General features: G+C 36.4%; 1 protein-coding gene and 1 long non-coding RNA gene across 9 annotated transcripts; one reads left to right on the top strand and one right to left on the bottom strand.

Moving 5' to 3' along the window:
• Window positions 1-340: 340 nt before the first annotated feature.
• On the bottom strand, window positions 341-27,126 carry LOC105486301 (integrator complex subunit 12). Of its 8 annotated transcripts, XM_024794253.2 has the most exons (9): window positions 26,266-26,396; window positions 24,019-24,278; window positions 22,036-22,116; window positions 18,472-18,636; window positions 13,921-14,073; window positions 11,726-11,913; window positions 10,405-10,564; window positions 5,235-5,381; window positions 341-1,540 (listed from the first exon to the last, which is right to left on the bottom strand). In XM_024794253.2, exons 4-9 carry the CDS (start codon window positions 18,625-18,627, stop codon window positions 956-958), a joined length of 1,389 nt encoding a protein of 462 aa, XP_024650021.1. In that variant the 5' UTR covers window positions 18,628-18,636; window positions 22,036-22,116; window positions 24,019-24,278; window positions 26,266-26,396; the 3' UTR covers window positions 341-955. The 8 variants fall into 8 exon arrangements, with proteins under 8 accessions (XP_024650021.1, XP_011747426.1, XP_011747424.1 ...); XM_011749124.2 differs by lacking the exons at window positions 22,036-22,116; window positions 26,266-26,396 and adding an exon at window positions 26,984-27,126; XM_011749122.2 differs by lacking the exon at window positions 22,036-22,116 and having other exon boundaries at window positions 26,356-26,954.
• LOC139362353 (uncharacterized) lies at window positions 21,257-26,385 on the top strand. The gene is made up of 3 exons (XR_011621120.1): window positions 21,257-21,305; window positions 23,663-23,720; window positions 26,248-26,385. It is a non-coding gene; the product is annotated as an uncharacterized lncRNA (long non-coding RNA).

Raw genomic sequence — 27,126 nt, 5'->3', positions numbered from 1 at the left:
GGTTAACAATGTACAAAACAATCTCAAGAATTAATCATTATATAGGAGCTTATTGTATACAAAGTTAGCTAAAATTAGGTAAAATACTATAACATTTTGAGCACTAAGTAAGATAGCCTTTTCTTTCATGGTATAGGAAGAAGCCATCAGTGTGTGAACAAGTCATACATTTTTATCTGCAAAGACCCTTGGGAAATGATACTTTTCTCCAAAACTTATCAGGAATGTGCATAACCAGGATGAATCAAAGTTCAACATTTATTACGTACTATGTGCATATATTACATTGGCAATGTAGGTAAAGTGAGCAACTTGAGAAAAAATACTGTATTAAACACCAAGAGTTCACAATTTATTGGAAAAAGATGTATCCTTCAATAACTGAAATGAGGTGATAAAAAAAGGTAAAGATACAATATGAAGTATGATAAATCAATTAGGAAAATCCATTGATATGAGAAATCAATAATGAAAAAATAATTTTAAAAAAGACGAAATAATTGGGAGGGAAAGGGAGAGTCAGTTGAAATGGGGCTAGCACAGAAAATGAACACCCAGAATACGGGTAGGAAAATAGAAAAACTATGTTGGGTCATCCCTGCCACCACATAAGGCACCTCATTCATCAGGATCAACTCTTGGGGCTTTGCTAGAAGATGAACTAATTCTTTTTCCTTAAATTCACAGATGCTATCAATCTTCTGAAGTTCTCATTGAGAACCAGTCATTCTAATCATTGTTTTCACACACTATGGAAATCATTAAAATAAAAATGTTGAAGACTGATTTAAAATAAACGTTTCCAAGTTTTGTTATATATATTTAGCATTTTAAGGCAAGAAACAATAGAAATTTGATTATGAAGACTTTTATTAAATTACAGTATATTATATATATCTTAATAATAAGCCTTTCATCTTTAGGCTAATATGATATAAAAACCTACTTGGCCACATTACTTCTTGAGTTTCTTTTGGGCAGCTTTCTTCTTGACCATCTGTAATCGCTTCATAGCATTGAGCTGTGATTCTTGTGAAGTTGGACCTTTAAGGGATGCTGAGGGAGAGCTGCTGGATTCTGAAGTAGTTTTGCTAGTAGTACTTCCACTAGGTCCTGATGTTCCAGTATTTCCATTCCCACTTAGTTGGCTGCTGTTTCCTGGAACTAAACTACTTGGACTAGGAAGACCTACTTTGCTGACATTGTCACAACTAACTGAGCGACTAAGGCCAGTTTTACCCAAGGTTAGAGGTGGAGGTGGTTTTAATGGTACAGTGGGCGTAGTGCTGTTATTGGAACCTATTTTGGAACCTATTCCACCTTTGGATGATGTTGCCAGACCAGTCAAACCCACAGGTTTCTGGTTAGCTGATGAGGTAGCAGGTTTCCCAGTACTGTTTTGTGTTGTTGAACTCAATTTTGCTGTTGAGGGACCAGCAGAGGAAGTTTTGGCTGCAAAAGCTGCCCATCCAGTTAAGCCACTAGTTACTGACGAGGAAACGCTGGCACTAGAAGAATTTCCTGAAATAACTGTGGATGTCTGAAAAAATAAGGTAAATATTACATTAGAGCCAAGTATAATCAATACCTATATAAACATCCTTGAATATACAAAAACTCATTAGACTTTTTATATCTAAGTTATGAATTGGGAAATTTAAATCACACCACTAAATTAGGTTCTTATGAAGCAGATCTGAAAAACCACACAGAACAAAACTTATCTGTATCTAGCGGATATTATCATTTCCAAAACAGAAAATTTTTGATACCATATTCTTGTTCTAATGATTCCAAAAGAAAATATATGAAATTCCCTCTTGAGAATTGCTTTTAGATTCAATTCTAAGCTATATCTGAAAACCAGATTTAGTGCTTTAATATACTTTTTACCCAACAAAGTATTATCTAGCTTAATTAAACATCTAATTATTTTAGACTTTGCTCCAAATAACTAGGGATCATTTCAAAAATTTAATTCATCCTTAAGGGGCAAAAATGCCCATACCCAGAATATTCAGGAGAACATATCCAAGATGAAGAGATTCAGTCAATGTTTATTTACTGAGTGACTGTGTGAGAGAAAGAAGACAGCTGTATAGATTCTAAACCCATTTAAAAAAATGTTCTCCTAAATTCTGAGCAACAGTTACAGGAGTACAAAATATATGCAAAGTTAATTACTTGGAAGTGTACAACTTGCATGATGTATTAAAAAGGTCTCATGATTTTAGTTTCACAATTTGCCCATGATTCCAGTTAAACTATCATACAAAAGTCTCCTGCTCCTTTAATAAGGATTTTATCAATTGCCTCATTAGGCTGCACAGTGACATTTTCGGTAGGACTGATCTCACTCTCTGATATATTTCATAAAGGTATAACCCTTCAACTTTTCTGATTAACTTCCCTGGCTAATCAGAAGCTCACAATGATACCAATGCCACTATATAAACACATATTGCTCTTGTTCACACAAGAATATATTTTTTCACTTTCACATTAGGCACAAATGTACGTAGTTCAAATTAATTTTGAATTGAACTTCTTATTGACACCTTTTCTACCTTTACACTCTTAAGAAGATTCACAAAAGTGTTAAGTTCATATATAGATAAGAGATAAAATTTTACAAAATAATATCCTACTTAAAAAATGGTAGTTATACCTAAAATATATCCAGTTATAATTTAGAACTTCACTCTGAAATAGTTGATAAAACATTTTGAGCTCTTGAAATCAAGGTAGCCTTCAATATTGTCTGCATGCATACATTTTTAATCAATGTGAAAAGTAACAAAAATAGAGTTCTGAGATCTTTGTTTTATAAGAGAAGGAATCCAGATATTTGTCCACATACTCTGAAAATTGATAGGATGTTTTCTTACGGTAATATATTAATTATCTTACGAAGTTATCCAGAGAAGAAAAACTACATAAACCATACATTCCTAGAGGAATATATACCAGCAATGAGAGAAAAAGTTAGTCAAGAAGTAAACATTTACTTTTCAGTTATGAAACACCTAACTTTTTTTTTTTCCTTTTCTTGCTATTAAAGATAAAGCTGTCTGCCATATGGTTAAATGATCTTTCAACAAACTTCACTAAGGAAAACCCATCTTTAGTAATTACAAGACCAACACTTAGGAAGTACAAGCAAGAAAGCAAGTTCTATGTGTCTGGCATTTCATTTTAATGGCTTGCTGTTGCTTAGTATTGCTTTTCAACAGGATGACAGATGGTTTATAATACTATCAGGACACATAAGAGTAATATAACACAAACAATGGAGACCAAGTGATTTCTTACTATTTCAGCATAGAAAACAAATTTCTCAAGTTTTTAACTATAAATATTTTTTTGCCTATTTGCTAGATGGGCAAGTTAGAAAAGACATTTGCTTTTTATATGTGAATGGGAACCATTTTTTTATGGTATAAATTTATTCACTTTTATAAAAAGTGAATTTTTTATTAAAAAACACAAAACCTCTTTATCAAAACAAATATAACAGCAAAGTCTTTAATTTGTTTGCCATAAAATGATTTCATGTTGAATTTTCTAAAAATAAACTTTAGTAGTAACAGATTAGTCTAAAAATCTCCTAAAAAGTGATTATGTGCAGAATACAGCAACTCTAATTACTTTCAATAAACTGGTCATTCTTACTTCTATTCCAATTCACCAAGTTCCTATATGACAAATCAATAATGGATATGCCTTGGATAGCAAATCTTCCCGGGCAAATTAAAATGAAAAATAACCTCCAAATATAATTATCAATAAGTTTTTAAAAGTACTTTATATTCATAATCTTTTTCATCATATCAAGGGTATTAAGCTTACTATTTACAGTCACTTAGATAAGGTAGTAACTTTAGAGTTTTCTCAGGTCAATCTTTGAGAATTTGAGGCTAATATTTTTTTCTTACATGTTTAGTGCTATGCTTAACATTGGAATGTGTACCTCAGTAGAAGTCTTCTTTTTGTTATAAAATTAGATTAGAAAATTATTTTTTCATGATATAAAAATGCCAAGATAGTAAGAATAATGTAGTATGATTTCAAGGATGCAACCTTAGGAATGAGAAAGGTGATACTCTCTCTAGACAATGTGGTCCCTTGGTATAAGGGACTGAAAGTTTATTATAAAGAAACAAAACAAGACAAAGCAAGAAAAATCCTTCAATAGCCAATAAGAAGGGAGAAAAAAAAATTACAAGACCACTCTGCTCAAGTAGTGTGGGGGGCAAAACTGTTGCTACTGAGGGCAGAGGTATTTTGAATTTAAACCAGTCTTTTTTTTTTTTTTTTTTTTTTTTTAAGTCAGAGTTTCGCAATGGCACTATCTCAGCTCACTGCAACCCCTGCTTCAGGGGTTCAAGCAATTCTTCTGCCTCAGCCTCCCAAGTAGCTGATTACATGCACCCGCCACCATGCCTGGGAATTACAGGTGCCCACCATCACGCCTTGATAATTTTTGTATTTTTAGTAGACACGAGGTTTCACCATGTTGGCCAGGCTGGTCTCGAACTCCTGACCTCAGGTGATCCACCCGCCTTGGCCTCCCAAAGTGCTGGGACTACAGGCATGAGTCATGGCACCTAGCCTGAATTTAAACCAGATTTCTGATTGGAGATAAGTATTGAACCAGATGAGAATGGTAAAGAATATCATTTTGGAATGATCATAGACTGCTCCTATTTGTGATAAAAAGAAAAACAGCAGAGTTAGAGATTAATTAATGATATAAATGTTCCCTTTCTACCTAATATAATAGTAGTAAAGTCTTAATTTCTAAAATATAGCCATTTAGTATATAAAGTTTCTCATTAAATTTTTTTTTTTTTTTTTTTTTTTTTTTTGAGACGGAGTCTCGCTCTGTAGCCCAGGCTGGAGTGCAGTGGCCGGATCTCAGCTCACTGCAAGCTCCGCCTCCCGGGTTCACGCCATTCTCCGGCCTCAGCCTCCCGAGTAGCTGGGACTACAGGCGCTGCCACCTCGCCCGGCTATTTTTTGTATTTCTTAGTAGAGACGGGGTTTCCCCGTGTTAGCCAGGATGGTCTCGATCTCCTGACCTCGTGATCCGCCTGTCTCGGCCTCCCAAAGTGCTGGGATTACAGGCTTGAGCCACGGCGCCCGGCCTCTCATTAAATTTTTTATCAAGCAACTATTGTTTAATTAACTAAACTTTAAGATACAATCTTAGATAAAAATAGAATCTACTATACCTTGACTTCTGTTCTCTTAAATGCTAGAAAAGTTGTCTCTTGTTTCAGTTTAGTTTCTGGTTTCTTAACCAATGGATCTTTGACAGCTGGAGTTACAGAAACAACTGCAGGGGCTGGTTTCTGTGGTGGTTTCTGAGTTTTTTGAGCCTGCAAAAATCAGTGGATTAAATCAGATACAAACTCTTAACTGAACATACAAAAAGATAATAATCTCTCACAGGACTCATCATTGAAATTAAATACAGTTGAACATTTAAAAAAGTACTGTGATGATAATGAATATATATGCTCTTTGACAAATTATTTTTATCATATTAATGGTTTTACAGATTGTGTTAGTTTCTAAACAGTAAAGATAATATTAAGCTTTAGAAATAATACAGAATAGGGTTAAATAACATTTTAACAAGATAAAATTGTTTTTTAAAAAGAAAAATCACAAACTATATGTAAGCATTAGCTTTACTCATGATGAAGTACATTTATTTCTCATTGGGGTTGGTCAAATATGTAGGAGTTTTCTTCTTGGGGTCTAGGCATAAGTCCCTCATTTGCTGAGGGCAAATTAAAACACAGCTCAGATCATTTATAAGGTTTTACATGAAGAATAGGGAGAAAAAAAACTATTGATAAATGATGAAACTTTTTGAGGTTTTTCCACATTGCAAAACTAGGCACGCTAAATCTTTAGAGAAAGTTCATAAATACAAATTTCTACGTTATCAAAGAATTTTCACCCACTATTACTTTATAAGCATCTTCAGTTATATTTTGACCAATAATTGATTTTTTCCTTTATTTTATAACTAGGCACTTTACTAAATTTTCCTATAAACTCTAATCATTTTTGAGTTTATTTTTTAGTGTTTTCTAGGTAGATAATTGTAACTGTTTATAAATGGTTATGTGCAGTAATATTAAGAGTAATTTTCGGAGTCAAACAGAGCTAGGATTAAAACCCAGCAACTGGCCAGGTGCAGTGGCTCACGCCTGTAATCCCAGCACTTTGGGAGGCTGAGGCGGGTGGTTCATTTGAGGTCAGGAGTTTGACACCAGCCTGGCCCACATGGTGAAACCCTGTCTCTACTAAAAATATAAAAATTAGCCGGGCATGGTGGTGAGCACCTGTAATCCCAGCTACTTGGGAGGCTGAGGCAGGAGAATGGCTTGAACCCATTAAGTGGAGGTTGCAGTGAGCTGAGATCACACCATTGCACTCTAGCCTGCAGAACAAGAGCGAAATTCCATCTCAAAAAACAACAGAAAAAAACCCAGCAACTATTTTTCTAGGTACATTATCTCAGGCAAAACATGTAAATCTCTAAAAGCCTCATTCTCTTCATCTGTAAAATGGTAATAGCATTTGTTTCAAAGGTGGGTTATGAGGATGAATTATGTTTATGTAAGAGTTTAGCACAGTATCTGGAATATGCTGAGTGCTAACAAAAAGTTACTGTTTATTCATCATTATTATTTAAAAAGGATAATCAAACTGAATCCAGAAAAATCCACGCATACTGAACGGGGAAAGATGCTTCCCACCAGCCATTCCATAGTCTTTGCTAATCTTCATAAGTCTATATAGTACTGTACTAGACAATTTATTAACAATTTGTCACCATTTCTGGAAACCAGAACTTGGCCTATTTTGCTCTTGTTTGGGTCTTCTTGTGTAATTCTGTGCTACCGTTTGCCATACTATATAGTTTTGGTCCTTAAATCTCAATTCGTATCACTTTTTATACACATACCTTCCACATCAAAGTACACCTACCTTCAATACCACTTATAAACCAAAAATCAGATCAAGAATATTAAGAATGTTCAAAGTAATTCACTGTTGATTACTGGTACTAGCAGGAAAGGACAGCCATCTTATCCTTTATTGCAAAACCATGTTACGAGAATGCATCCCTCACAGTAAAACAGAAACATACGGCTCCAAAACCATGGCTTTTGATCTTTATACTGCATTCCACCCACATCTAGCACTCCTGAGCTTAGACTCTGAGGACCCACCTAACTTGTATGTTTTAACAGATAAAGACTAATTATGATGAAGCCCCAGGAAGTACTTCTGCCTGAGATCATGTTTGGATCTTCTGCCTTCCCTGTTTTATCCAGCCATCTTAGAAACTGAGTAAAAAATCCTTTGTCCTTCACTGGTAATACCAGTTTAGGGAACTAGGATATAATTACTGATTCAGTTTTGTTCAATAAAGGAACTAAAAGTTTCATTGCGTGACTGCTTCAAACACTGCAAAATGTATAAAATTCTCCACTAAGGCACTAACTGCCAAAATGGCAGCACTAAAAACCCCATATATTTTTAAATGCTGTGAAACAGGAGTGTATTACTACCTTAGATTGAGAACCACTGCAAAAGTGATATGAGTCTCTCACCTGAAGCTGGGGAAAAACCCACTACTGGGTAGAGAGAAAATTATAGAACTGAAGAATAACCTTGGACCCTGCCATACACGATAACATTCTTAACTAGGTCTTCCTACAACAATGTGTACTGCAGAACTTGCCCCAGTTTGAGGAATCTGTGCAAAGAGAAAGGGGATATCAGGTGCTATTTATAATATCTTTGAGATACCTTGGAACACCAACCAATGCACATATGAGAATCTCACTCAAAGCTATTATAGTTAGAATGACTCAATTTAGAATCCCCACTGTTTCAAAATTATCTCATTAAACCTTACATTTCCTGGATTCTGATCTTTAGGCTCACTTCAGATCATGTCTTTTGGTATTTCCCCACATTTACTCTTGGTGTATTCTAGTCATGTTTTAATATTAGCCATGACTCCCCATTTAGTACTTTGACTTTTGGACACACAGACCAGATTCACTGTTGGTTTCTGGTACTAATCTGCATTTAGCCTGACATGGTGGCTCATGCCTATAATCCCAGAACTTTGGGAGACTCCATCTCTACAAAAAATAAAGAAAATTAGCTAGGCCTGGTGGCACATGCCTGTAGTCCCAGCTACTTGGGAGACTGAGGTGGGAGGATTGCTTGAGCCTGGGAGGTCGAGGCTGTAGCGAGCCATGGTCACGCTACTGCACTCCAGCCTAGACACCAGAGTGAGACCCTGTCTCAAAAAAAAAAAAAAAATTATATTTGCTTCATTTTATTTAACTTAAGAACAACAGAATGTAGAATGTGTCAGTCTTGAGCTCCATTTAAGTGCTATGCCAATGAATTACATGATCTTACTGATAAATTAGATATTATTTGCAAAGCAGATAAAAGAATAAACAGTATCCCAGATGAAGAAGCTGAGAAGCAGAACATGAAAGTTCTCCACATATTCAGGTAATTACACACTTCGTCTGTGTCAGAGTGGCCAGAGTGTATGAATGTGTATGGTGAAGCAGTGAGAGAAGGGGCTGTAAGGTAGAGTCGGGTCAAAAAGAGAAGGTCCATATATGCATCCTAATGAGTATAACCTCATTATATAAGTAATTGAGAGCCACTGGGCATATATAAGCAGATAAATATTTTAGAAGAATTCTAATGACAGTAATCAAAGTGGATTGATGGGAAGCAAGGAGATTTCTTAAGTGGTTATTGCAATAGACAAGTAATGCATTTGTGGAACAGGGTAATAAAAGAGAAATGAATAGATTTCAGAGACATATAAGAGGGAGAATTAACAAATCTGGTAAACAAAGGGATATGAATTAAGAGAGGCATCAAAGATGTTTTCTAATTCAGGCAATTGCAGAAAAAAAAAAACTGGATAATAGAACAACTTTTATTTTTAAATATATTGAACTTAAAGTATCTATAGACTATCTAGTTAGCTATAGAAGCTTACCCAGGAAGAGGGTTAGAACCATAAACATAGATTTGACATAAAATAAATCCCCAAAAAATGGAGGAGAAAAAACTTGGGGGAAGAATAGTGCTTACTTTAGATATTAAGGGAGCTAAAGTGATAATAATAATGAAACAGTTGAGTACATACTAAAGAAAGACAGATTATTGTCACAATTTGTTCTTTTGACAATTTCCAATTCTTAGTGGTTTCTTATCAATGCTCTGGAATTCATTGCTCATCTATAATAATTTCACTTTAGATCCTGGAGGGCTAGTTTAAATAATAAATTAAATAAAAATCAAACTGAGCAGAACAGATTGTAACTTGTCACAGAAATTTCCTGTTACAAGTAAGAAATATACACTATTGATATCCACACTTTTCATTTACTACTTTTTATTTCATAGGAATAAAAACACTTCCTATTTCTGATTTAACTGATTAAAAAGTAAAATGGTATCTCGAATTTTTACTTTTAACTAAGTACTTCTGACCTTTAAAGATATATTGGTTAGACAAATTTATGTAGAAATTCATTTGATTAACAGACATGAGAACTCTGCAATTGAGAATCACTAATTTAAGGCAGGGGAAGAGAGATGGAAGTGTGAGGGAGAGGTAGCGAATAAGACATTATGGCAATTTCTTGTTTTCTTTAAAAGAAAATTATGAAATTCTTTTATCATTTATCTATTTTATAAGTGAATAAAAGTTAGAAAACTATCCAATATAACAAATGAAAATGTATTTCACTATGATATTAAAGGCAGGTATGTTAGTGAACAGTAAAAAGAGAAAGTATGTTGGAAGAATGAGGTAATGGTCACTTGAGGATAATGAGAAGGAAAGACTAAGCAATAGAGAAATGCAGCTGGAAAGACGGATATGCACATATAAATATCGCCTCTGTACACATCTTATTCATTTGGTGGTTTAAGCTCACTCAGGAATTTTCTATATTTCCTTACCAGACCTCAACAAAGAGTGGCGCTTTGTATCTCACCAATTCTCAGTGCTGCATGGTATATTAAAATGTTTATAAATACATTGACAGACTAGTAAGGAATATTCATAATTTGTGTGTCACCAATCTTGTTTGTTTATCTATATTAGAAGTAGATAAAACTAAACAGAGAAAAATGCACATAACGTGGTCTGGTTTTTAGCCATAGAAATATTAATCACACATATATACTATACATATAAACATTTAAATAATCAGCTTATATTATTTATTTTTTCAATATCTTAAATATTCAAATCTTTGTTTTGAAAGCACATACCAACAGAAACATTGACAGACTGTTTAAAATAAATAAAAATACGATTCCTACCATTCTTTTCATTTGTCTGGTACATCGGGCACAGTACCACACCAGGCGAGGGTCATTCGCTTCCTTGTCTGTCACCTGGGGTTTATGGCAATCTCGGTGGTAGAGATTATGGCACTCCTGACATTCTACTAATTGATTGCCAGATGCCACCATCATTTGCCTAAGAAAACACACCATTAAACATTACACTACTTTTTTAATGCAATAATTTAAAGTTATTTCAGGTGTACTGGCTCATGCCTGTAATCCCAGTACCTTGGGAGGCCAAGGCAGGCGGATCATTTGAGGTCAGGAGTTCAAGACCAGCCTGGCAGACATGGCGAAATCCTGCCTCTACTAAAAATACAAAAATTAGATGCGCGTGGTGGTGCACACCTATAATCCCCACTACTCGGGAGGCTGAGGCAGGAGAATGGTTTAAACCCCGGAGATGGAAGCTGCAGTGAGCTAAGATCACACACTGCACTCCAGCCTTGGTGACAGAGTAAGACTCTGTCTCAAAAAAAAAAAAAAAAAAAATGTTATTTCAGGGTTGTTCTAGTAAAGTTTGGTATACTAAAAAGAAAAAAAATCCCAGAAACCCAAAGATCAAAATAACAAACTCCAACACATAGCATGCACAAAAGCATAAGCTTTTAAAGCTTATGGTCAACCATTAATAAATACATGGAATGCCATGATTAAATTTGGCTATTTTCTCCTTGTCATTTCTCATTATAATTTTTGTCTTTCTCTCAGAAGGTAGTAGACTCTGATTAGTCTTCCAACAGTCTCATAACATTTTGTATCTCTATTAAATTCCCTTATATTAGTTAGCTATATGTTGTTGTTGTTCTTCATTAATATGAGTTACCTAAAGGTGAGAACTGGACCTAACTATTCACAGTCCTTAGCACGTTACTGCACACACATAGGGTGCTCAATGAATGTCTGATCAGATTAATAGAATGAAGCCATATGTATATAAAAAAGTATAAATTCCAAAAGCACAAAAGGCAGTCACCATAGCCTTAGATTATCATAGGCACATATATCATAATATAATAATCACTTTCCCTCTGGAACCCAAAAATGCAGAAAATGTTACAACATAACGGATTTAAAAGCCATAGTTGGTAAAGACAAAATATTTGACAATTTTCAATATGTTAAATTGTTATATGGGCAGTTCATAAGACATCTACTTATCTCCACCCCAGTTCCAAATCGTAAAACAAAATAGAAAATGCATAATTGTTCTGATTTTGGGGGTTGAGGAGTGGAAAGGGGTCCTGTGTTCTTCATAAAGTAACAAAATAATCTGTGACAAGGGACAACTTACCTACAAACAACGCAGGCCAATCCCATCTCCATGGCAAAATCATCAGCACTGGTCTCCTCAAAACTGGAAAGGTCAGCCATAGCTAAATCCTTGCTAGTTTGGACAGTAATGGGAGAGGACTGTGTTTCTGGTTTCTCCAATCTAGGTTTCTTTGGAATATCAACTCCTTCAGTGATGTCTGATTTCATCTATAAAAAGCATCAGAAAATGATAAAGTGATGTGGTAGAATAAATTTTAAGTCACTGAAAGATGAATAAAAAGGACAATAGGCAATGATCAAGTCCATTTTACAGATATATTCACATAGTTTGGGACATATGTGCACATTAACGATCTGTAGAAGAATTATAACGAATTTATCGGTACATTAAATGAAACCAGCAAGACAGAAATAAATAAATCAGAACAGTTTAACAAAGATTTGTATTTCTCTTTGTACTCTTCTATCTATTAAAGATTTCTGGAAGTTCGATGGATTTACTTAGACTAGTATCTACTGTACAGAGTTAACACATATTTGCTTCAAAGCAAATTCGGATTCCCTTCTTTAAGATATAAATATTATCAATATACCCATTAGATTTGGCAAAAATCAAAAAGTCTGATAAGACATGGAATTTGGAATTCTTGTACTTTGTTGATGACAGTGTAGATTTAGTACATCTACTTTTGATAACAATTTGGCAATGCCTAGCAATGTTGAAGATGTCATATCCTATTACATTCACTTATAGGTATACATCCTATAGAAACTACTAACATGACATTTGTATAAAGTAGCTCACTTCAACTCCATTGTAATAGAAACAAAGGAGAAATATCTAACTGTGCATCAGTAGGGGAATGATAAGCTGGTTAATTCACAGAGTAAGTATTATGTAGTAGTTAAAAGAAATCTAGATCTACATGCATCAACATAGATACATTTCAAAAGCACATAGTTGAGTGGAGAAAAAGTTACCAAAGGATATACACACACACAGTATGATATCATTTACATAATTTTTTTTTTTTTTTTTTTGAGACAGAGTCTTGTTGTGTTGCCCAGGCTGGAGTGCAGGGGCACAAACTCTGCTCACTGTAACCTCCGCCTCCTGGGTTCAAGTGATTCTCATGTCTCAGTCTCCCGATCTGCTGGAACTACAGGTGTGCGCCACTACACCTGGCTAATTTTTGTATTTTCAGTAGAGATGGTGTTTTGCCATGTTGGCCAGGCTGGCCAACTCCCGACCTGCTGACCTCAAGTGATCCTCCTGCCTCAAACTCCCAAAGTGCTGGGATTACAGGCATGAGCCACCACGCCCAGCCTCATTTATGTAGATCTAAAAGCAGAGAAATAATCTAACGCAGTTTATGAATAGCCACTATTTAGCAAAAGTATGAAAACATACAGGATAATATACTCCATCTTGAGGGCAAAGGTTACTGAAGATATCGTTCAAGTGTATTTTTTTCTAACTAAAATCTTAATTACTATATGTAGAAATCATCTAAAAATAGACAATCCAAGAATCATCCGTGGCCCTGCTCAGGTGCATACCATTCTATAAAGTTTATGTTTAGTCATTTACATCTATACTCTCCTATCTTTTCTTTCTTGCTTGCTTGCTTTTTTACTTGAGACAGCGCCTCACTCTGTCACCCAGGCTGGAGTGCAGTGGCATGATCTCCGCTCACTGCAATCTTTGCCTTCTGGACTCAAGCAATTCTTCCACCCCCTACCCGCCCACAAATAGTTGGGACTAGAGGTAATTGCCACCATGCCCAGATGATTTTTGTATTTTTTGTAGAGATGGGATTTCACCATGTTGCTCAGGCTGATCTTGAACTCCTGAGCTCAAGCAATCTACTTGCCTTGGCCTCCCAAAGTGTATCTATCTTTTCTTCTTAACAACTGTACCATCTAGGACCTCTGAGGCATAGATAAAAGTTTATACTCAAAATTACTATACTCCCTAGGGTTCAAATATTTATTGACAATAGCTTTTAACCATTTAACTTTAAAATTTGTAAATTTTACTCATTTTTCAAAGTCAAAATCTATAGCTATCAATACATATTCACTGAGTGATGATTATTATATACCTATACTCATTATTATATAAAAGAAATAGACATAAACCATTGTTCCTTTCTGCTTATGGAACAACTAATTTACCTTTTTTCTTTTAACAAGATTAAAATAAAATCTTACTTTATCAGCAGGTCTCTTTTCGGCTTCTTTCTTTACCTTTTCAGTTGTGAGGACCTTGCCATTATTATTACCAGAAGGAAGACTGGATGATATTTTGGGCTCTTGCTTAATGGAAATGTTTTTTGTGCTTGAAATTTTGGGTGGCTCCACATCCTAAAAGATGAAAAAAGGTACCAGTAATTAAATATTCAGACTGATCATCATAAAAAATAGATCATTAATCTAAACAATTTTCATTTAAAACTAAGACATCTCATTATAACCAATGTAATATTCCTTTCTTAAATAGATAAATAGCTTTATTGAGAAATAATTGATATACAAACTGTACCTTCATTTATTTATTTTTTTTGGGGGGGATGGAGTCTCACTCTGTTGCCCAGGCTGGAGTGGAGTGCTGTGGGACAGTCTTGGCTCACAGCAACCTCTGCCTCCTGGGTTCAAGTGATTCTCCTGCCTCAGCCTCCCGAGTATCTGGGACTACAGGTGCACCACCACACCCAGCTAGTTTTTGTAGTTTTAGTAAAGATGGCGTTTCACCATGTTGGCCACGCTGGTCTCAAACTCCTCGCCTCAAATGATCCACCCACCTCGGCCTCCCAAAGTGCTAGGATTACAGACATGAACCACCACACCCGGCCCAAACTACACCTACTTAAAGTGTAACATTTGATAAATTTTGACATATGTATACATCTATGACACCATCACTACAATCAACATAATGAACAGATCCATCATCCCCCCAAATCTCCTTGTGGCCCTTTGTAATTACCCTCTTACAGGTATACACACTAGAGAAATTATGTCTCCCATCCTCAAGCAATCATTTATCTGTTTTCTGTAACATTATATTAGTTTGCATTTCCTAGAAATTTATATAAATGGAATCATAGAGTATGTATTCTTTTTTTATCTGGCTTCTTTTACTCAGAATATTTATTTTGAGATTCATCCATGTTGTTAAGTGTATCAATAGTTCATTCCTGGCCGGGCGCGGTGGCTCAAGCCTGTAATCCCAGCACTTTGGGAGGCCAAGACGGGCGGATCACGAGGTCAGGAGATCGAGACCATCCTGGCTAACACAGTGAAACCCCGTCACTACAAAAAAAAAAATACAAAAAACTAGCCGGGCGAGGTGGTGGGTGCCTGTAGTCCCAGCTACTTGGGAGGCTGAGGCAGGAGAATGGCGTAAACCCGGGAGGCGGAGCTTGCAGTGAGCTGAGATCCGGCCACTGCACTCCAGCCTTGGCGACAGAGCGAGACTCTGTCTCAACAACAACAGCAGCAACAACAACAACAACAAACAGTTCATTCCCTTTTATTGCTGAATAATACTCCATTGAATGAATATACCACAATTTATCTATCAATTTACCTATTGATGGATATTTGGGTTGTCTGCAGTTTGGGACTACTACAAATAAAGCTGTTATGAATATTCATGTACAAGTATTTGTACATACCTATGTTTTTACTTTTCTAGAATAAATAGGAGTGGGTTATATGGTAAGTATTAAATATATGCTTAATTTCTTAAGAAACTGCCAAACTCTGTGGCAGGACCATTTTATATTTCCACCAAGCATATATGAGAGTTCCAGCTCCTTTCCATCCTCACCAATAATTTGTATGGCTAGTCTTTTTAAATTGTAGACATTCTAATAGGTATGCAGTGGTATCTCATTTAGATTTAATTTACATTTTCCCAATAACTAATGATGCTGACCAGTTTTTCAAGTGCTCATTTGGCATACATATATCTTCTTTGGTAAACTATTTGATAAAATATTTTGCCCATTTAAAAAAATGAATGTTTGTTTCATTATTGAGTTTAAAGAATTCGTCATAGATTTTGGGCACAAGGCCTTTATCAGAGATACGATATGAAAATATTTTCTCTCAGTCTGTGGCCTGTCTTTCCGTTCTGTTTAAAACTTTGATCCCTTATTCATGTATTATAGCTTTGCTGATATAGATAACTTATTTATTGTTACTAATATTAACAGCTCCTTGGAATTTCCCCTCCCCAGAAAGGAGGGCACTCCTCCACCATTCTAAATAAAACTAAAGCAGCTGAGTGCAGTCTATTTTACTGTGATAATATGTAAAAGTACAAAAGTATAAATGGGGATAATACACATCAATTTCAGAAGAGCGTCTACCTCTGAGGAGCAAGAGAAGAAAAAGGAAGGAGGAATGGCTCCTCAGATCTAGTGGTGGCAGGGCTTGATATATTATTATGCTGACTGCTTAAAACTGAGGCCTATAAATAGTTTTTTATAAACAGTTTATATTAGAACGCAGCCACACCCATTCATTTATGTATAATGTATGGCTGCTTTCACATTACCATGGCAGAATTAAATAGTTGCAATGGAGACCATCTGGCACACAAAATCTAGAATTCTTACTGTTTGGCTCTTTATAAAGTCTGTTGACCACTGGTGTAGACTTAGTCAAGTGTTGAAGAAAATGTTAATAATGCAGATTAAACTTAAAAGTGTATGGTGGGCCAGGTGTGGTGACTCATGCCTGTAATCCCAGCACTTTGGGAAGCCAAGGTGGGCAGACCGCTTGAGTACAGGAGTTTGAGACCAGCCTGGGCAACATGGCAAAACTCTGTCTCCACAAAATATAAAAAAATTAGCCGAGCATGGTGGCATGCACCTGTAGTCTTAGCTACTCAAGAGGCTGAAGTGGGAGGACTGCTTGAACCTGGGAGGGAGAGAGCGCTGTGAGCCAAGACTGTGCCATTGCACTCCAGCCTCGGTAACAGAGTGAGATCCTGTCTCAACAAAAAACCAAAAAACATGTATTGTGCGTAACTAAAAAATTGAGGACAAAGTCATGCAGTATTAAACTATTACCTATTCAGCAAAAAAGTTGTTCTAGTTGTTGACAGATGAGTTAAGTTTTAACTGCATTATTTCACATTTGCCTTCCTCATTAATGTAAATGAATATCAACCAATATTCATGTTAGAATACACTTGGAGACCTGGTAATGTTTATAAGCATACCACTGCCTCCAGGTGATTATTATCCATGCTAAAGTTTGAGAAACACTGGCATAAATCACTCTTCTCACATAAATCTAGTGATGAAAATATTCAGCTGAAGGCTAAAATTAAATGGACCTGGGCTTTAAAAACCTGTAACAAAAGAGTTTCTGAAAACTGACCAAGAGAAGTAAACTCTAGCTAGAAACCTAAGGGCAGCATGCTTTTTAATCACAACAAATTTTTCACGTTTTTTAAGAGATAAACTTCCATTTTAGAACTCCATTGAAACATTTTTTTTTTCTTTAGTAATAATAGGTTTTCCTAACTGGACAATACCAACACCCACAGTGGAATGAATTTGGCAGTATGCTTTGTAGAGCCATATTGATTTGCTCGATCTGAACTCACTGAACCTACTGGAATCAGAATAGATAGAAGAAATGAAGTCACAATGGTTCTGTTATTCAAAGTACAATAAAAAGGCTTCAGAGTACTAGACCTAGTATTGAAAGAAGGCTGGGGACAAAATGCCAGTGTTTACTTGAGCTTCAGATTCTGGTGAGACTTGAGCTAGTCATGTTCTATCTTTTCCTTCTCGGTTTGGGATCTAGGTCCACAGACCTGAGTGATTTGGAGTTTCAGGACAACAGCTTAGAAGAATTCGAAAGAATGTCTTAGTAGGTATTAGGGAATATAGTAAGAGTTGTCATTCACTGACAGCCTATTATGTACCAGGCAGATACTACACTAGGTGACTCATTTACTGTATCTCCTTCAATTTTTACAACTCTGCAAAGTAGTTCTTATCATCCCCATTTTACCAATTAACAGACTAAGTGAAATGAAGTTGCTGTGTACCTCAGTTTCCTTACATAAAATGAAGAAAACAGTATCTATCTTAAAGGATCATTATTATAATTAAAATTAATTATTCACATAAACTACTCAGAAAAGTACCTGGGACATCAAGATACATTGTCTATTATCATCACACAATTATAAGATGTAAGTGGGATTTAAAACAGGTATGTTTGGTATCAAAACATATATTCTTTTCACATAAAGTTGCCATTGCCTGTTTTGTTATTATCAAGACAGGAGCTACAAACTTCTCAGAGTTCATCCATACCTCCTTTTCTCTTAAATTATTCTACCCATATTCAATTTATATTGTTGAAAAATCTGTGCTTTTACTTGATTTTTTTAATCCTTAAAACAATAGAGAATAATTAGAAGTAATCTGTGGTTACATTCAGCAGCTTAAAAAAAATTCTGATCATAAAGAATCGGAAATTAAAGTAAGCCGTAAACAAGTGAATTCATATACATATAAAGCAGTAGAACAGAATATCCCACACCCCCAGCTGATTTTTCTATGTGGTGTAACAGTTCTCTGAAAACTTGAAGGAAAAAAAGAAAATATAATTTCTCCGTGCCACAAGGAAAGATTATTTCAGCAGAGATTGTATTGAGATGGTCTATATGTTATCAATGTACTACTACAGGTCTTATAAAACTCTCTTCAAGCTTTTTATTCATGCAGGTACCTTTTGAGATGGACGGTAACTGGAATCAATGCCCCGAGCCAAAGATTCATCAAGCAGTGCTTTTAGCTTTTCAGCAGAATCTTTACTCTTTGAATGTAAGAAACCTAGTGCTTTCAAAAAAATGGGATCAAGTTCCAAGTTCACAGTAGCAGCCATTGCAAACACCTGAAGGAAAAAAAAGAGGACGTAATTTAGAAGACAATGCACAATTATCTATGTCAAAGTTTTACTTTTCTGTTTTTAAATTTATAATAAATAATACTGTGTACATGATATAAAATGTAAAATTATCAAAAAGTTATTACAAATAAAAGTAAATTTCCTTCTTATTCCTGACAGGCATTATCTAGTTCCTGCCCCCGAAACAACTAGCAGTATCAGTTTTCTGTGTATCCATATTGATGGTAACCTTTTAAATCCAGGTAGGCTTCTCCCTGCCACAGAACTCCTTCCTAGCTGTGTTTTAAAAGATACACTTTGCAGTTTCAGTACATAGAACTTGATGGGTTTAGGTCAAGTTTACTCTGTATCAAAATTTCTTCTCTCAAACCTTATTTCCATAACACAAAGGAAGTCTTAGTGTGCATGTGTTTGTGTGTGTAAGGGGTATCACAAGAGGGCAGCGGTGAAAGGGTGCGTTAAGTGATTAGCTGTCACGGTCACTGCTGCCACTTTTACCTCAACTCTTTTTTTTTTTTTTTTTTAATTCACCTCTTTAGTTCTCTGCCCCAACCATGAATGTCTCAGAAAACATATTAATGATAACCTTATTTGATAACATTTAGATTGTGGTATCTTATGCATTAACCTATTTTTAAAAGTAAGGTCTCTGAGGGATAATATCATAACTACTTAAAACACACACACACACACACACACACACACACACACACACACACAGAGTCTATGACGCTTTGTGTCCTAAAGAGCTTAAAAAATAGCCAAGATGGATAAAGATATACATCAAAGGCTTATGAAATTCCACAGTACTAAAAAGTTTTGTTTTTAGTTAATACCAATACTATCATGTGGTTCTGCTTCTGGTTGTCACTTTTTCAAAAACCTCTCCAGGCAAGAAATGATCAAAATAAAAATGTATTCTTTGTGTTCAATCCTTTGATCAATATACTATGGCTTGAAATCTTCTATCCTCGAGGTTAATATTATATTAATGCAACACACTTGCACTACTATAGTTAGAGAACTGTCAGCAATTCCAGTTATCTCCCATTTTCAGGGGTTTATAACACCATTAAAACTTGCTGTAGGTTGAATCCTAGCATATGAAAGCACATCTGAAAATGGATTTTGTTGTTCCCTCCCCTCCAACTTCACTCTTCACCCCTCTCCGCATCTGACAAGAAACACACATACACATCACTAGGTTTTTTTTTTTTTTTTAAAGTTCCCAGGAAGGTATTAGTTATCTACCTGATAACTACAAAATTATTGTCAAATTCTGTACTGTACTAAAATATTATCTGAATCACACATGGAAAGGAATCCAAAGGTCAGTACTACAATGAAAAAGTTACCTTATCTCAAACTGTTGTATTTGTAAGAATTTAACAAAATTGAAAAGCAGCCTCTGTCACTTCTTAAAATTATATTATTACATACATCACCTCTACATAATGATAGGTATAGGAAAGTTATTTTAAAATTTACTCAAGGCGCTGGTCACCATGTATGTTCTGAGGAAAAAAATAGCTCCTTAATAAAATGTCCATGACTGAAAAGGTAAACATGCCATTCCTCCAGCATATACAAGGGTAACAGCCACCTAATGTCTTTTTTCTTTAAATTCCACTCCTATGACAGTTTACTAATCTTTCTACTGATCTAATTTCATATAGGTAAAGGGAATAGCAGTTTACTTATCCGATTGTTATGAAACAGTTTATTTTATTGGGTACCGACCAAAGAGTTGACACCTAAAATAACCCTCGTAATATATTAGAAAAAACATTTCTTGAAATTTGTATGCTGAAAAATGAAAGCCAAGTATTTATTGCTATGTATTTCTACAATCACAGGTAAGAGGTTTACATTACAGATTAGGTGACAAGAGTCAGCACCTAGATTACAAGACGACAGAAGTCATCAACACCAACATTCCAGTTGGAACCTTGGAGTCAGTTCTTTTTATGTAATCTTACCATTATAAAACTTAACAGGCTTTGTACCCCTCCCCTAAATTACTAACATGGCCCTCTGGCCCAGTGGTCCCCCATGGTGAAATACAGAGAAAAAAATATTAATTTTTAAATTTATTTCTATTTCTATTTTTAAAAAAATCTATTCATATACAGAATTATAATAGTGTATTATATAATTGATCTTTAACCTCAAGGAGCTTTATCTTCAGCCAGTGAAATCTGAAACTGCCACAAAAAAAAACTATACACCTCTTTTATTACAATCAATTCTCCTTTCTGACTATAATCTTCCATTACTCTATCTCTTCCACTGCCTTAACCCAGGGACCTCTTCAAAGTGCCAAGTCAATCTTTCTTCTGTATTTATTTATTCATTTCTCTGTTCCCATTCCACTTGCTCTTTGTTACAGAAGCCTCCAATTTCTTGTCCCTTCTGCTTTCTCCTTATTGGCACCCTCTTGCCCTGACTTTTGCTTCCTCACCAAACAGAAAACAGTAGTTGAGCCTAAAATAAAACACTCATGGTTATGTGGTTTACATTTTATATTTCAGTTTTCTATCTTACTTTTACTCCCACTTTTCTGTTGCCTTCTCTAATTTCTGTTACTTTTCCTTCCTTACTGGCAAATATCCATATAGTGAAAGAACTTTACTTTCTACAGCAGTCATAAAGAGGTCAGCAACTTGGTGTAACTGTGTTGATCTATATATACAAAAACATTTTCCTGGAGTTACACCAAATCATGTTACTTCCATACAATTCCTTTCCTGTATATTCATTCCTAAACCCACGGCCAAAACAGACTGTAAAAAAGCCATATCATTCTTACTATGGATTAGAGTTCTAGAAAACAAGTCCTATGTGTGTGTATGAAAGAAAAATGTATATACAAAGGAAATTTAGTATATGAAATGTAGCTTTCATTTAACAAGTAGATGTTGCTTTAAAAAAGGAATGTGAGAAAATTAATATTTACCACTTTAAAGCTTTCACTGACCTAGGGAACTGGTAGTAGTAGTATTGATAAGAGTGAATTCTTAGGTGATGCTGGGAATTAGCTGTGTCAAATGCATACAGCACAAAAACCCCCACTACTAAACAATGATCTTTTTTCTCTTTCTTGTATTATCCTTGATTTATTGCAGTATGCCGTTTACTTCCTATCCAGCTCACATTCTGTGGTCCAACCTTTCAATAACTCTTTCAGTACTCTAGGCACCCGAAAGCCCTGTAGTTTCCTTACTTTATAGACATCCACCCTGCTAGTCATTCTCTCTCTGCCTGCACCCAAACTCTAAGTGCAACTGAGAGGAATACACATACACCCTATCTTCAGAATCACCATTCTCAGGTTGGCATTCAATACAACTTGGCAATTCTCTCATCCTTCTCTGGTCAACTCACTTCCTCATTTTCTGCAAAGATCAGTTATGCTTTCTCCATTTTCTTTTAAAATTGCTTCTGTGTTTCAGTAGATGGCCTCACCTACTTCACAAAGAAGAAAGGCTGTCAGAGAGGAATTAAGTCAACTTCCTTCCAGCACATCTACAAACTTACTTACACTCATCCTTTCAAACTCTTTCACATCCGATAAAAAAGGAGAAGGTGGCTCTCCATGCAATGTCACCTGGATCTGGATCCTCTCTCTTCTTGTCCCCTCTTGAACCTTGGCCTATGGATTATTGCCCATATCTTTTTTTTTTTTTTTTTTCCCCAGCCTTTTCTTTCTGCTGGCATCTTCTCATTGACATTTAAATATATTCAAACATCTATCTTTTCTCTTTTATAGGAAAACTTTCTCAGAAATCATCTACTTTTGTACTCTTTTTCTTCATTCCTTCTCCTTATACAGCAATTTGTGCAATTTGGCCTTTGTCCCACTATTCCATGAAAATGCTCTCATGAGTCATTCGTGGCCTCAATCAGTAAACCTAATACATATGATTTTCCCTCCTACTTCTTTGTCAGTCATCTTTGTAGGTTCCTCCTATTCCAATTAAAAATGAGATCCTCAATGCTAGGTTCTGGGTCTCTCCTTGTTCTACATCTTCTTCCAAAAATGTGTCTCTGAGTCAGCAGCATAGGCATTACGTCAGAACTTAGAAATGCAAACTCTTGGTCTCCATTCCTAGGCCTACTGAAGAAAAAACTCTGGGAGTAGGGTCTACAAATCTGTGTTAAGCCTTCCAGGCAATTCCATCTACTCTAAATTTTGGGAATTATTACCCTAGACAATTTGATCTATACAGTCCTTTGCCAGTGTTTACTAATACATCTCTGCAGTCCATGTGTCTCTCTCCCAAGATCCAACTGCCAGCTTGACATGGATATCTCATTGGTGCCTCCTATTGAACGCGTCTCCAACAGAGCCACTCATACACTCTTCCCTTTTCTCCTAAAGTAATTCCTCTAGTAATTCTTCCTCTAGTAATCCCTTTTTCAAATGATATTTACCCTATTGCCCAAGCCAGTAACCCAGAAGCAGCTTTATCTCTTCCCACTTCCTTAATTCCCACCCCCAATTCAATAACCAAACCTCTTAAACATATCTCAAATCTATCCACCCTTTTCAATTCTTACTACTACCACTCTAGACCAACCTATCATCATCTATTATTTGGCCCACTGCAATAGCTTAATCAGTCTCCCACAACCACTCTTGTCATCCTCTAAACCTTTTCATATCACTCACTTGCTTAAAATCCTTTTATTCGCTTCTCACAATCCAAAGGTTCAAGAATAAGATTCTTAACAAGGTCTCTAATTCTCTACATCAGGGGTCCCTAACCTTCAGGCCATGCAGCAGGAGGTGAGCAGTAGGCAAGCAAGTGAAGCTTCATTTGTATTTACAGCCACTCCCATCACTTGCATTTCTACCTGAGCTCTGCCTCCTGTCAGATCAGTGGTGGAATTAGATTCTCACAGGAGTGTGAATCCTATGTGAACTGTGCATGTGAGTGCTCTAGGTTGTGTGCTCCTTATGAGAATCTAATGCCTGATGATCTGTCACTGTATCCCCCATCATCCCCAGATGAAACCGTCTAGCTGCAGCAAAGCAAGCTCAAGGTTCCCACTGATTCTACATTATGGTGAGTTGTCTAATTATTTTATTATATCTTACAATGTACTAATAAGAGAAATAAAGTGCATAGTAAATGTAATGCACTTGAATCATCCTGAAACCATGTCTTCAATGAAACTGGTCCCTGGTGCCAAAAAGGTTGGGGACCATTGCTCTACATGATCTGATAATACACATAAAGCTGTTACAACAGTACCTGGCACATAGTTCACACTCATTAAATGTTACCTAGTATCTCAGGCCATTCTCACTCTCTGTTATAGCTATATGACTTATTTCAAGCCCTCCAATATACTCTTTCTTACCTTAGTACTTCAGTAGAAAGTGTGCCACCCCCACCTCCATCTTAGGTCACCTCTCAAGTTTCTGTTTTTCCTGCACATTCCTTCAACAAAACTAGAAGTTTTACTGTTACATAGTCCAAAAACATTCTGTACTTATTTATAATATTAATCACACTGTTAATTATGTAAATAATCTTTCTTTCTCATCAGAATGTAAGTTCCATGAAGGCAGGCAGTGGATTGGTCTTGCCTACTGCTGTAATCCCTGTCTGGCAGAGTTCCTGGAAAACAGCAAATAACAGTAAATGTTGGCCAAGTAAATACTTGTTATCTACTTCCAATTTCATAAAACTTTCTCCTCCCTTGAGTTCTGTTACACTCAACTTTTCTGTTTTTCCTCTTCTATCTCTGACTACTCTTTCTCTGGTTTGTCTTCTGATGCTTGTTGCTTTCGGTATTGTCCAAGTGTTTGTCCTTGGCTATCTTCTTAGTTCTGCTAGCAGTTTCTTCTTGGTAATCTTATACACATCAGGTTTTCAACTATCATCTCTGGGTAGATGATTTAATATGTTTTACCCCAACTCCAATCTCTCTCTCTCGCTTTTTTTTTTTTTTTTTTTTTTTGAGACATGGTCTTGCCCAGGTTAGAGTGCACCGAGATCATGGCTCACTGCAGCCTCGAACTCTGGGGCTCAAGCGATCCTTCTGCCTCAGCCTACCAAGCAGCTAGGACTACAGGCATGTACCACCATACCCATGCCCAGTTAATTTTGTTGTTTTTTAAGTAGAGACAGGGTCTTGCTATGTTGCTCTCATCTGGTCTCAAACTCCTGGGCTAAAACAATCCTCCTGTTGTGGCTTCCCAAATTGCTAGGATTACAAGTACGAGCCAAATCTCTTAAATATGAATCTCGTGTTTCCAAACGCTTAGTGTATGTGTCTATCTGGTTCCTTAAAGGCATCTCCAATTCAGTTACAACTAAAATTGAGATTCTGATTATCCTCCTGAAAAGTTCCTTGTCCTGCTCTTTCAATAAATGACATAACTTACTTTTAGTCAGGTTTGAGACCAAAGTCTTTCCTTCACTGAGTCTTTCCCTACTCCTTATATTCAAATAATCAGCAGGCCTTTCCTGTGGATTCTGCAATATTTTTCACACTTGCCCTACTTTTCACTTTCACTGCTACTAATGAAATTCAGGTTTTATTAGCTTACTTGAACTATGGCAATAACCTCGTTATTTTCCTTGACTTCAACTTTGTTGCCATACAAATTTTCCTGAAACCCAGTTTTCTTCCTTTTCATTCAAATAAAAAAAAATTCTTGCTGAGAAGTTAGGGCTTTCCACCACCTTCAAAATAAAGTCCACATTTCTTGGCCTAGCATTTAAGACGATTCAGTAATTGGCACAAAAATTATCATTCATCATCCCCAGATCTGCCTTATAGCTAGCTGGCCCTACCTCTCTTTTTTTAAATTTTTTGTCTGGGAAGCTCTTTACCTATTTTTATATATCTACATCCTATCAAGACCCTGTTCAAATACTTCTCATGAAGATTTGACTGACAGTTGCTGTGCCCCTCTCCATTCCAAACCCTATTAATAGTCTCTCCCTTCAAGGATATCTCATAGTGCTTTTTCATGGTAGTGCAACTTTCTCCCTTGAAGTATTTTTTTTTTTTGGCACAAGTGTTATGTGCCCTACAAAACTCTGAGTACTTTAAGGGCAGAGTCTATATTTATGCTTTTGCCTATCCCTTTGCTACTTTGCAGAGTACCACAAATAATGGCTATAGAATTACTGGAACTAAGTGATCAAAGTATAGTGGTCTTATCTCTCCTTCTATACAACTGTAGCCATTTCCAAGGTCCCTTCAGCAGAAATCACAAAAGTAACTCACCCCTGCCCCCACAAAAAAACTCCAAACATCAAAAAAGCAAAAGCAAAGCAATCACCCATTTCATGACTGGAGACTTGTAGTACAATGTTCCTATTTGTAAAACTCTCATAATCTTTCACCTAGCTTGCTTAAATTCATTAATCCCACTGGCCTGTAAACTTGATGAGAGCAGGAACTTGTTTTGTTCACTGCATTTCCCTAGTGCTTGAAACTTAATAAGGGCTCAAAAATATTTACCCAACGAATGAACTAGGTTTTTTGGGTAAATGTCACCTTATAAGGCTTCTGTGATTTCTCCAACCTGAATTGGGCATTCATATATAAATGTAAGTATATGCTTTCTCCCAGATCCATCTTTCACCCTACCTGGCAATCTCAAAAGAAGTCTAAAGTTGATCATATGCATGTGCCCCAGATGAAGGAAACCGAATTTATGCACACAGAGTGCAGTATTACCGTTGCCATTTCATAATGGCTCTAAAAAACTTTGTTCTTCATGACTTCGCAAACTCTTGCAACACCTTCCAATAAACATTCTTTTAAAGATGCTGCCTTTTTCATTCCTCCAGAGTTCTTGGTTCTGGGTAACAATGATACCTTAGGGACACCTGGAATCGCAGGAGAAAAGGCTCCGATTCCAAACCAATCAAGAGACTGAAAGCTGACAGCAAACACTTAGAAAAAGAATGTCAATCCTTTGATCAAAGTATCACACATCGAAGGCCTAGAATGGGGGATGGTCCTTGACAGGGGAGCTAAAAGATGAGAGACAATGAGGGAGCTACGTAGAGAAGTGACTAAAACCCTCCGACAAAGTCCGAGGCAGGATTCCAAGTCCCTTGTCCCTAGACCTAGAAATATCCTCGGTCCGCATGCCCCGGCCCGCAACTCCCTCGGAGGAAGCACAGTCCTCACTGAAAGGGGACAGCAGTCAGTCTAGGGAACGCAACCGCCCGTAGGTTATGATGATTCCGCTTGAGGAGCGAGGAAATACCCCACGTAGCTACTCTCCCACCTCGCTCCTAGCGGGGGGTCTCGAGCCTCCAGGAGGCGGCCGGGAGCAAAGTCGCTCAGCACAACTCACCGTTCCGCCCCGCCCTGCCGATCCGTCTGTTCCCGGTGGTCCCTTCGGAAACGGTCCCCGCACTGGCCGGCTCCGAAAGCAGAAAAACAAAGGTTCCCACAGTAGGGGCGGGGGAAACGTTTGGCAGTGCGACAGTAGGAAGT

Source organism: Macaca nemestrina, chromosome 3, assembly GCF_043159975.1.
Source record: "Macaca nemestrina isolate mMacNem1 chromosome 3, mMacNem.hap1, whole genome shotgun sequence".
Taxonomy (NCBI): Eukaryota; Metazoa; Chordata; class Mammalia; order Primates; family Cercopithecidae; genus Macaca; species Macaca nemestrina.
The sequence above is the reverse complement of the archived record's forward strand: the minus strand, read 5'-3'. Positions and strand labels throughout refer to the sequence as shown.

Excerpts from the sequence above, each read along its gene's own strand:
- LOC105486301 (XM_071093227.1), bottom strand. Across the intron at positions 14,074-18,471 it reads GTTACCGTCCATCTCAAAAG|GATGTGGAGCCACCCAAAAT; the intron begins GTACCTGCATGA and ends TTCATCTTTTAG. Across the intron at positions 11,914-13,920 it reads AAAAGAGACCTGCTGATAAA|ATGAAATCAGACATCACTGA; the intron begins GTAAGATTTTAT and ends TGCTTTTTATAG.